Source organism: Saccostrea cucullata, unplaced genomic scaffold, assembly GCF_032062105.1.
Source record: "Saccostrea cucullata isolate Sc308-1 unplaced genomic scaffold, CSIRO_AGI_Scuc_v1 ctg823, whole genome shotgun sequence".
Lineage (NCBI taxonomy): Eukaryota > Metazoa > Mollusca > Bivalvia > Ostreida > Ostreidae > Saccostrea > Saccostrea cuccullata.
Window position 1 is genome coordinate 126,084 of NW_026927536.1, and position 12,469 is coordinate 138,552.

Consider the following 12,469-nt stretch of genomic DNA (forward strand, 5'->3'; position numbering starts at 1 on the left):
ATCCAAGCTATATCATTTTTCCAAATGCTATGCCATAAATTTCAGCTCGCATCAGCAACACGGTATACTGTTATACTCCTTTCATATAACAATCAATTTCACGAGGAATTCTCCAAGATTCATGCTAACATTACAGTCTTTTAATGCAGAATTATCCCAGAAATCTCATTAATACAATAAATTAATACAGTAACTGATTTCTCGGGTCTCCAATAACACGCCAGAGCTTCTCAGATTTTTTTTTCTTCCTGAGACACCTCATAGAAAGAATCGGCAATATGTTCACACAGAACTACCAAGAGCACACAGCACCACTAATGAAGACAAGGGGACATATCCCAGCGTATATAATTTTTTTCTGCCTGTGAATGATATTTTTGGAAACTTTCTCTTTACCTATATGTACCACTTGAGTAAAGGTGTTTCCTTGGAAAATTCTCTATTTATGATCACAAATTTCATTAATGACTTCCTACTTCAACTAAATCCCAAAACACTTCACTGGAGGAGGAGGCTCTTGCTCCTAAAATGCAACATTTTCTGACATTCCAAAACACTGTTTGCTTGAAGACTTGGCTCTGTGATCAATACAGATCTAAACTGGATGGTGGTCAAACACACTTACTGTATACATGCATGTTCCTACTTTAGCAGTGTTTAAGCACACAGTTTAATTCTTGCTTCCCTTTCCTGATGGTGTTAAATAGTCAATACTTTGGCACAGAAAACAATGAGGTTTCTTTCCAACCCTCTCTCTCTCTCTCCCGTGCTCCTAGCCTGTTTGTATATACTATCAGGGAAAAAAATGTCTACTCAATTCTCATCAGACCTATAATCAATATGTTTTAAAGCTCCCTCCATTCTAACAATACATTACTAATAAGATATTGAATATTTATTTCAAATGAACTCGGCTGGGTTAGAGCTCGACCTCCCCCATTCGATGATTAAAATTTCATCTGCTGTAAAAACATTAAACATTTCAGGCAAGGGGCATTCCCCTATGCTATGAGAAAAATAATCAGAATTATGTAACAATTCCCTTCCTGAATGCAAAGATAGGAATCTCCTGGCACTCTGCTTATTAACAGCAATCAGTAAAGACCATTACTGTTTTTTTTTTCATTTTATATGCATGGAGTCCATGTCACCAGGATCTGAACATATACTTTAGCTAAGCTTTATATCGGCACATGCTCACTACTGATAGCCAGGCAGCAGCTGATGGCAGAACTCCTGTCAATATCAGAAAAAATGTTATTGATTTCCTATTTCAAGATGAGTGCCACCTCAAAGAGCTAAGGGGGATAACTTGCATAATCTTACATCTATCTTTTACTTGAATACCTTCATGAAATATAAATGCATTTCAATCTACATTAGATGAATTTTTAATTGGATAAAATATAGGATTTTTTTTTATTTTATGAAATGATGATTGTATTTTTATTTTAAAGATTTAATTCAGTATATTCCATCAATAAAACAATTTGAAATTTTCCTAATAAAGTTAAATGATTTTATATACATTTTAGTGCTGGGCTAAAAATCCTGTTGATCTATGAAATATTACCAAAGTGTGAATCTATTTTGTTAATTTTGTTCTTTTTAACTTTGAAATAAATGACTGCTTTGCTTATGAACAATCCTATATTCTGTTTTGGTTGAAAGTAGCTAGAGAGGAAAATCTATAAAAGTACTTTACAGAAGAAGTAAATAAAAAATGTTTTACAGACATCTACAAAAAATACGTATGTCCGACTCAAAATGATCAATAAAAAATAACTTGTGCCCTTGGCTCAGAAATGTGAAAAACAATTTATTACACTGTACCAATATTAAAATATGGCATAAAAAAATAGATTACTTAGTTGTGTACAACAAAACAGAGCTTCATCTAAATGAAGCATGAAGCAAGTATTTACAGAATTCACGACTATATGGTAAGCCAGACATTAGACAGATTCCATTATCAACATTGTATGCTTCTGATGATAAAATAACCTGTTTTTACAATGGTCTGGTGCAATCCAGTCGCATAACAAGCACGTAAATAAACTGAAGCGCCCCAAGGGTCAATTTTGTTGGCTGCATTTTTAACTAACCAACAATCACATTAAATCAACATAATATTCTCTTGTAAATAAGAGGAAAACAGGTCTGATGTTTTGTAGTGATTGAATTCATTATGTACTGCTCATATTAAGTGGTTTATGGACAAGGTGTTCAATAGTCAAATTAATAATTCATAAAAATTCAGAGAAAAGGCTGATCTGATTTTTTAATTTCTTTCAAAAGATAAAACAATGTTGCCCAATACTTGAAGCATTTAAAAGCCAGAAGTCTCCGATGAGACAATAGCTCTACTGGTTTTTATGTATAAATGTTTAATTTTTGAAGTCTGCATATTTCCAACAAAAAAATTTCTCAGTGCAACAAATAACTTCCCCCCGAAAAAATATGTTTCCTATAGACTCACATTAAAAGTGATTATAATCCAAAATCCAATACAAATACAGAGAGATGTAGGAAGATTATTCTATAAATTCTAGGAAGAAAAGATCTACTCGGTTATAGCGAAGTCTAGGGACCTGCAAATTTAATTCGCTATATTTATATCCGTATATTCGCAAAATGTATATAGCGAATTCGCAATATGCACGTCTTCCTTCAAGTATTACAACCGGATATGGTATGGAAGCAATTTTTACAGAACATACCTTAGCTAACTGAGGTTTTCATAATAAAAAATTTGCAAATACTTAGTGAAACAATATAACTTTTAAATTTTTGAAAATTCGTTATAGAAAATAAATTTTATAAATTTTTTCCTAGACTCAAAATCAGTTTGCTATATCCGTAAATTAAAAGTGATTATTTTACAAAAAGAATTTTAACAAATACAGAGATATGGGAAGATGTTTTCCTCATTAAACAGTTCCATTTTCAAGAGGCTTATACGAGAGGTGATCAAAAGTTTGCAAACTAATTGAATAATTTCAAAACAAGAAATGTTATTGGGTTTTAGTGACGCCACCTGCAACTATCCTCATGTGCAAACAGTTCCAATTTTAAGAGGCTAATATTTCCTTTATATTTTTACCTTTGACGCATAATGATTGAATAAATCCCACTTCTCTGATTGATTGAGATCCAATGGCATTAGAAAAAATAATATCTGATATGTTCATTGTTCAACACCATGAGACCTTCCGGGTGAATATAAATATTTAATTTTCCATATTGGACTAAAAATGGATTGGGGTAGAAATTTAAGTTTGTGAATCAGTGATATAGAAGTTTTTAGAAATAAAAGTTATTTCACTCAAGAATGCATTCATGACTTCCACTCAGGTGAACATCACATTCAGGAACGTAGCTAGAAATATAAGGATTTGTTCATCATATTTATATGGAAACATCCCCAAAAAAAAAAAATTTACAAAGTTTTACATAGAAATATATGCTCAAAATGTCAAAGCCATATTTCATCATATTTATATGCATTCTTTGATTTTAAATTATATAATAAAACAATTACTGTGGAATCATTTTAATTTGTAAGGATGAATGTTCATGAAATTTTGTTAGTTGGTGGAGCATAATATGTTTTTCCTTCCTTTTTTAATATTTATTTTTAATTCAATTCCTTTAAAAGCATTCTACAATAAAACTGGCAAGTCCTTTGCCTTGAAGATTTACAAATTATCATATACTACTGCAAAGAAATTTAAAGATAATCGAACAACTTCACAGCCGTTGTGTTCGGGTACGACTGAGTATGGGTGGGACGATATACCGATACACTGATACATACCGATATTTTCTTCAACGATATGGTTTACTATACGTGCTGTAACAAGTCGAGCGGACCCTTGTCACAAAATAAAAACTCCATTGTCAGGCATAACAAGTTTTTATTGAGGATGGCAACAATCAATGAACAACATCATTACTGAGATGGACTTAGACAATCAATTTTTTCTGCTTTATAAATTTACTAGTATCTGCAAACAACCTTAGCTCTCGAACTCAAAAAAAAGTTTCATAATATGAATTCAATTAGTCTGAGCAATCAACTTTATTTCCTAACTTACAAAGACACTATGCGAACCCCTGACTAAAATGACTTTATTTTCAGGGTAAGCAAATGAACAAAATATAACAATTTGTGAACTTAACTGTATGAGGCATCCTCCGAACAAACGATCCGGACAACTATCAAAATATAATTCTGTCATAAACTATAACCAATTAATCATGGAAACAACTATAGAAAGTTTTAGTCCTAATTAATAACTCGAACTGTAAACAAACAAATTATACATGTATACATAGGAAAAAAATATTTTTAATGATATACGAGGATGTTTTCACTATCAATAACAAGCACAACACTTTCAAATTATCCCCCAACCCTAGGGAATTAAAACCCTAAATAAACAAAATCTTAATGGAGGGATTACTTTAATTACATGGACACTAAAATGTTTAGTTTAATAAATGAAATTATCCCAACAGTGTTATAAAAATAGTTTGATATCTAGGAGTAAAGAAGAAGATTTTTGAAATGTGCAATAATTTTTTTATTACAATGTTTAAAAATTGTACCCATGGTTGAATTGAGAAATCAGGCAGGAGGCCAGGTGACAAGATGAGTAGTGAAGCGGTCAATAAGAGACCATTAAAGTCACGGTAAAATCTATTCTCTCTAGATGTAAGTAAAAGAATAGATGCTATATATGTTTATGAAAATGTGAAATGTTCAAAAGTTTACAAGTAATGGACAACACACATAATACAACAAAATCTGGACATAATAAACAGCTTAATTAATAACTTTAAAGTCATGTACTATGATTATAGTGATTCAAAATAAATTAATTGTAAACAATACAAGAGTAAGCACATGAACAGCTGATGAGTACATATTAGTGCATTAAAATATTGGAACGAAACAATATACGAACGACCTACCAAAAAATTGAAAGTGAAAGTAGCTGTCGTAGGAAAATGGTGGCTTGCACGAAACGAAGAGATGATATTGATATTGAAAACACGCTTTAGAACTAATAAGTCATAGATAAGGGGTAAATCATATTCACTTTTAAGCATCCTCGGAAAATGGGACAAGAAAAGTTCAGTATGTAAAGCATGTTATACACTCATCTGATGTGTTATCAAAAATGTGATTTTTTCATAACAAAGGCATTAAATTTAATTGCTTGATAAAATAGCAGATCCTAAATAATGTGTCTAGAATATAGTGAAAGGTCAGTTAATTGACAATTTGTCCCCAAAAGGGCAAAAAATTTAATTTTGTTGATAATTATATTAACAACGAATATTAAATACAAATAGCAATAGCTTACACATAAAATTTTTTCTGCTGAATGATTGATAACAGCAACTTACATGCACTAACAAACTTGTCCTGATAAAGACAATAGGAGCATGAATATAGAACTACAGACTGACCTTGCTGCGATTCCTCCCGGCTGGATATCCTGAACAAAGATCCCTGTCTCTTCGTTATTCTCTCCCTTGAGTCCCACTACACTGAAGCCCAGGCTGGTGTTCTCTGGTTTGAACAGTTTAATGGTTTCTATCTCCCTCCCCTTGGCTACCCGCTCTATGGTCTTCTGAAACTCGGCATCGTACCCCGGCGTTGTAGCAATGGCCCCCAAATTCTCCTCACTTGAGAATCCCGCGGCACTCTCTGATAAAGCTTGATTGATTGGTACACCATCTGGTGGCATGTTCAGAATCAACTGTCCAGAGTAAGTGATCTCAAAATTTTCATCTGTAACTGGGTATGTCTGGGCCACCTAAAATATTACATGGTATGAATGTCATTATTTTTTGTTCTGAAGAAATATTTGCATGTATTTCAGATCTTTGAACAAATAAAAGTACCATAACAGTAAATAGTACAATTAATAGTACAATAAAATACATTACATATATGATTAAAACCTCATTCATGTTGGAAACCTTCAACTGTAAATAAACCATGTAATCCAACACACAAGTAAGGGTACCAACCACTAAATCATAATAATACCTAAAATACACTTAATTGGAATCAGAAGTTTACCTGCTGCATTTGCTTATAACATCCATATTTATGATATTGATTTCTGAACATAAAAACAATTTCAGAATTTTAGAAAATTTAATCTTTTTCTCTTCCAATCAAATATAACTTAATCTTTTGAGACCTCTGCTCTACTGATTCTACTCATACATTTACCATTACACAGCAAATCTGTTAGAGAATAGAGCACTCAAACTTCAGACACTGACAAAGAAAGAGAGATAAACCTTAACTCCAAATATACCGTAGCTGATAGATACAGAAGAATACATTTGAACAGCATTATCTCAATTACCAATTTCTCAAATACCAGAAATATGTCAAAGAGAGTTGACAATGCTTATAATTTTTTTCTCTTAATTTCTTATCCCTAGTTATCTTAGAATTAGATCCTTGGATATCTCAAAATATAACCTTGGTCACAATGCAGTTCAAAATAAAGCAGTTAGACTGTGCATAATTTTTGCATTCATACCTGTTTAAGTTCCTGTAAAGACTCTTGCAGATTAAGAATCTGTCGAAATAGAGGACTCTCCATCATGGCTAACAGGGACGTCATGTCATCATCCAAACTGTGATCCCCCTGGTCCCAGAGGCGGGCCTGCAGGTGCTCCACATACTCCACCGCCTGCTCTGTACCTATATAATTTTAGGTACAGATATATACATGACACATTATGCTACACATAAAATTACAAATGCCCATCACTTATGACTCTCTACCTAAAATTACATAATTCCAAAACTATATTAAAATTACAAACCTAATCTTTGTTCTTTACACAGTTTATTATAATATAATCTGCCACTTAAATTTTCTGTCACCTAAATTTTATTTACTTACTTTCAATGAGCGACATTTCTTCTGCTCAGCTATTTGATGATGATTTGATAGTCTGTAAAACAAGAAGTGTAAAATAAAAGTTTTGATTAATTATCTGGTGACCTATGATATAACACACTTTCATTAAGCATTTTCTTGCAGTATGTTTACCAGGGGTATATTGTGCATATTACAGGAATCAGATGTATAGCAATATACAAATTTATCGTCCCCCTCAACAGCAAACTATTTCCCTCGGCAGCACCTCAGGAAATAGTTTGCCTTCTTTGGGGACGATAAACTTGCTATTGTCCTCATAGCCAGTAAATAGGTGACTGTATACTATCTATAATGCCTACCAAACAAGGTTAACTGTACAAAAAAAAAATGCAAATCTTTTTTCGACATAGTAGAATAGTGCAAAATAGTGAGCGCAGCGAGTGTCGCAAACCCTGGGTGAAGAGAAAATTCAGACTACTGCACATTCATTAGATAGAATTTTTTCCACAGTAATTTGGAACCACAATGCAGCGCTTCATACACAAAAGCTAAAGCAACATTCTCGCGAGAATAACAACAAAAGTTAAATGAACAATAAACTTGCCTTGATTTTAATGAATTTATTGCAGAAAAATAGTCAATAAAAGGGTTCTTCATTAAAATCAGCCCGTTCAGGCTTCAGTTTGGTAAAGCAACATGCATAATTGCATATGACATCAGAGTCTTATACGCACCAAATGTCACATGCAGTTTAAGTGAACCGTTTGACGAGCCCGATCCAAATGAAAACTGGATAAGTATCTGCACTCGCCCTAATGGTTGCACCATCAACATATTAATAGATTCAAATGTAAGAAGCCCAATGTAGTGCTAATCTTGCTGCATATCCTGTACATATGAGTACAGCATCTGAGATCACTCAAAATAATGACTAAGGTAGGGATCTTTGTGTCACAAACGTAAGTATATGGTTATTTGACATGAACAAATATGAAAAATGCTATAATCAACATTTTTATGGCATCTATTCTTACATGCGTAGCATTAAGACATGCCAAGGGAAAGACCCCGCCCAGTTAAAAACACCAAGGGTGGGGAAATGAAAATAGCTGAATAGGGAGTTTACATTTGGCATGGTTCGTTATTTATGACCACACATGTATAGTATCGTCGTAATAATAATTGCAAATAGAAAGGTAACAATCTCAGTAATTATTTATACATCAATTACTTCTACATACCATCAATGATCAAAAATATTTCGAAAAATATAAAATTCCTCGGGGGACATCTAATAGCGGAAGTTGTCAAATTTGCAGATGGTAAATATGGGAAATATTTGTGCCGAATCCGTGGATCAAGTTTAGAAAAATTGTGGATCTAATTTATATTGGGTCGTCATTATTTTTGTAGGATTATATTCAATTATTCAATGTTTTTAAGATTATTTTAAAATAATAATTATTTATCATTTAATGTTAATATTTTTTCCAATAAATAATTGCATTCCTACCATACACAATGCATAAGTAAAGCACAAAACTGGTCAAGAATCGATCCGGATTGGACCTTGGTCTATTCTCTTTAGAGAAGTGGACACTGGACAGGCTTTCGCCTACAGGAGCTTGTTGGTTTTTCCTGGGTTTGTTAATTTTTTTGGAAAAATTCACGTTTATTACAAATCAATCTCAGTGTTTCTATATATATAATTTGCTACCACAGGCATGTCTAAGTGAAAAGGTTTGTGTGTGTGTGTTGGAGCATCTGACAGAAATGAGGTGTTGGGGGGGGGGGGTATTTATTTTAAATGACACATTAACTTCTCAGTAGAGAATACTGATAGAAGTTGACACTTTGATCTTTATAATGTTTAAAGGGGCTGGCATAGGGTTTAATAAATTAAAGGAATCTAGAGATTTTATTATATTGTGGCGGTTAGCCGAATTGAATTACCGGTCATTATTTTTCGGAAGTATCATACCGGAGTTTCAGGGGACTCGGGTTTGAATCCCAGTCTGGTCTACTGCATTTTCTCCTCTCCTGTTACATTTGGTGCAATGACATACCCTGGATTTGACAGGTGAGAGGCCTGCCAGGGATGAGCCTGGGTTGGGATCTTTGGAGGGCCAAAGACCTTTAAGGAGGGAGGAATGTGACGGTCAGCCAAGTTCGATCACGGGTGGTCAGATAGTTTAGTTGGTAGAGCACCTGACCGGAGTTTCAGGGGGCCTGGTTTCGAATCCCGGTCTGGTCCGCTGCATTTTCTCCTCTCCTGTTACATTTGGTGCAATGCCATACCCTGGATTTGACAGGTTGGGATCTTTGGAGGTCCAAAGACCTTTAAGGAGGGAGGAATATGGCGGTCAGACGAGTTCAATCGCCGGTGGCCAGATAGCTCAGTCGGTAGATCACCTGACCGGAGTTTCAGGGGGCCCAGGTGGGGAATCCCAGTCTGGTCTGCTGCATTTTCTCCTCTCCCATTACAATATAAAGAAAATTAGATGAACAAATAGCCACATATTATATGCCTATTATCTGAACATTTACACTGCTAAATCGCTGCATTTCATACTTTTGGTTAAAAAAGTGTTGCATGGTATGATTAGGCACACATACCACAAAGATAAAGTTCTAGGGGACAATAAATGCTTACAGTATATGAATATGAAATAACTGATGGACAGGGTTGCTCACTCCTCCATGGTACCTGATCCCACCTCTGATGTTTTTAGAAGTCTGCAGTGTTTTTTTTCTGCTCCTAATTATATTTTTTCAATAGGCTTTTTGGCATGGTTAAATTTCTATTTGTTATTTTTATATTTCACATATAGCAAAAAAGACTTTCTTATTTAAGTTTTGTAATACACTCACAAGAGCTACAAGATTAATTCAGTCATGTAATACGTAAAGTCAATTTGTGTGCATGCATCCTCATGCAATGAATTTCCAAGTTTGATGAACCCTATAACAAAGTGAAGCAACAAAAGAGGTTCAAAGTTTTACAAACTTAAACAGGCATTGTGTGTACATACCATCCTTAGACTTATAACCATGGTGATTCATGTGCATTTTTAGGTCACCTGAGTAAACTCAGGTGAACTATTGCTATCCCTTTTTGTCCGTCGTCATCCGTCGTTCCGTCGGTCGTAAAGTTTTGAACATTTTTAGCTTTTTTCTCTGGAACCACTGAACCAATTTCAACCAAATTTGGTATGCAGCATCTATGGGTGAAGGGGAACAAAAATTGTGAATTTTATTGTCCCCTTCCCCCAGGGGCTTGAGGGGTGGGGCCAAAATCACTAAAATTAATGCAAACTTTAATTTTTTTCTTCTTTACTCCTGGACATCAAGCAGTCAAACTGTTGGTATGAATGTAATGAACATTGAGTTCTCTACCAAAATTGTGAAATCCATGGCCCCAGGATCGGGGTTCTAGTGCTAGGGCGGGGCTATATAGATTACATAGTGAAAATGCATTATTTCTTTGAAAATCTTCTTCTTTGCTCCTGGATATTAAATAAACTAATTAAGTACATAGTTATGATTAGCAAGAGTGCTTCTTCCAAATTTGTGAATTTTATGGCCCCAGGGTGAGAGGTTCTGGTGTTAGGGCGGGGCTCTATTGATTACATAGTGAAAATAACATTAATTCTTTGAAAACCTTCTTCTCTGCTCCTGGGTATTAATAATCTAACTAAGTATACAGTTATGATGAGCAAGAGTGCTTCTTCCAAAATTGTGAATTTTATGGCCCCAGGGTTAGGGGTTCTGGTGTTAGGGGGCTCTATTGATTATATAGTGAAAATGCATTAATATTCATGAAAATCATTCTGCTTCTGGGTTTAAATAAACATAAACATAGTTATGACAGCAAGAATGCCTCTTTTAGAATTGTGAATTTGATGGCCCCAGGGTCAGGGGTTCTGGTGTTAGGGTGGGGCTCTGTTGAATATATAGTCAAAATGCATTAATTCTTTGAAAATCTTCTTCTCTGCTCCTGGGTATTAAATAAACTAACTTAGTATATAGTTATAATGAGCAACTATAGGCACTCAATCAAGATTTGTAAATAAAATGGCCCTGTGTCAGGGGTTTTGCCTTTGGTTAAGGGCCGGGGGGGGGGGAAAATAAACTATTATATAGTAAAAATACATTAAATTCTTTGAAAATCTTTTCCTTAGCTCCAGGGTGTTATGCCAATGATCTAAGTATATATATTTATGATGAAAAAAGGTGCATCTAGCAAAATGGTTAATTTCATGCCCCCTGGGTCAGGGGTATCGGGGGAGGAGGGGGTTACATAGTCTGAAAATAAATTAATGCTTTTAAATCTGCTCTTTGGTTTTAATCAACCATTTTTGATGAAATAAAAGGACAAGTGCACTTAAGCAATACTTAATGGGCCCTTTTTATGTGCCATTTTACTTTAGAATATAATTATAACCAAATCGTTCTCTTTTGGTAATAGTTAGATACTAAATGCATGTCCCCTGCATCACTTAAGTCACATGGAATGAAAAAGAATATTTTTAAATGCCATGGATACCCTAAATCCGGAAAAGTCGTACTGGGGAACCTTCATTTAGTTTCATTTATGCAATGTCCATGAATAGATATTTAAATCAATACTTGAACAATCTGAATGAAATTTGATGAAACTTTCACAAAATCTTTATAACATATTGCCATTTGTGCACTGTCCTATTGATTACTTTTTGCATTTGAAGAATTACAATAATAAATATAGTTTCATGAATTTTCCCACACAAAAAATGGAACTCCTTTATACCTGTTTCATCTTGCATGAGGGTTAAAAATGTTTGAGTGAGCTCTCCTGCTCTTAAAAACAAGTACATACAAATAATTTAAACATTAATTTACACTGAAACAAAAATCACTATTTTTTTCATAGCATTTTTGAATGTTTAAAAAATTGTTTCAGTATTTTAAATAATTTATTCATTCCAACGTGGGTTCAACATGGGTCATACAGGTAAATAGCTCTCACTTGCCATAGGAAAAACATTGTACTTTTAATTAGATTTTTAATATTTTAAAGAGACATGCACACATACTTTCACACAAAATAAATGTTTTTGCGTCTTTTGACATTTGCACAAGTTTGCACAACAGGACATAGTTAACAAAAGCTTTGAAAAATGACCATTGGGCAGGGTTACTACTAGAAAATCACAAATGGTACCTGATCCCACATTGTATGATTTGTTCTTTGTATATTCGTGCAGTGTAAAATTTGCTGTTTTGGTTTGAATCAATTAATGATTTGAGATGAAAAATTTTGCTTAATTTGATTGTTTAGTTTTATCACATTTTACCGGAGCTGAAAGATTGATTCGTTCTTTATGATAAAAAAGTCAAAATTGTGTGCATTAATGGCCTCATGCAATGTTCAAAGTTTTACAAATTAGTTAACATAAAGTTGTTACATGATACTTGTGTGTCCTGGGCCTCTTGTTTTTTTAAATTTTGGATAAGGCCAAATATCTTGCTGTGCCCACCATGCAAAAGTCTGCTTGACAAATGACAAA

The 12,469-nt window shown here is 33.9% G+C and overlaps 1 protein-coding gene across 1 annotated transcript in view; it reads right to left on the reverse strand.

Annotated features, from left to right (window-relative positions):
- Positions 1–8,237, reverse strand: part of LOC134274737 (multiple PDZ domain protein-like) — a 71,598-nt gene extending 63,361 nt beyond the window's left edge. Inside the window, 4 exon segments of the mRNA XM_062756972.1 lie at positions 5,479–5,828; positions 6,573–6,736; positions 6,942–6,993; positions 8,162–8,237. Coding sequence (XP_062612956.1) covers positions 5,479–5,828; positions 6,573–6,736; positions 6,942–6,957 — 530 coding nt within the window. The 5' untranslated portion in view covers positions 6,958–6,993; positions 8,162–8,237.
- Between the last annotated feature and the right edge of the window lie 4,232 nt (positions 8,238–12,469).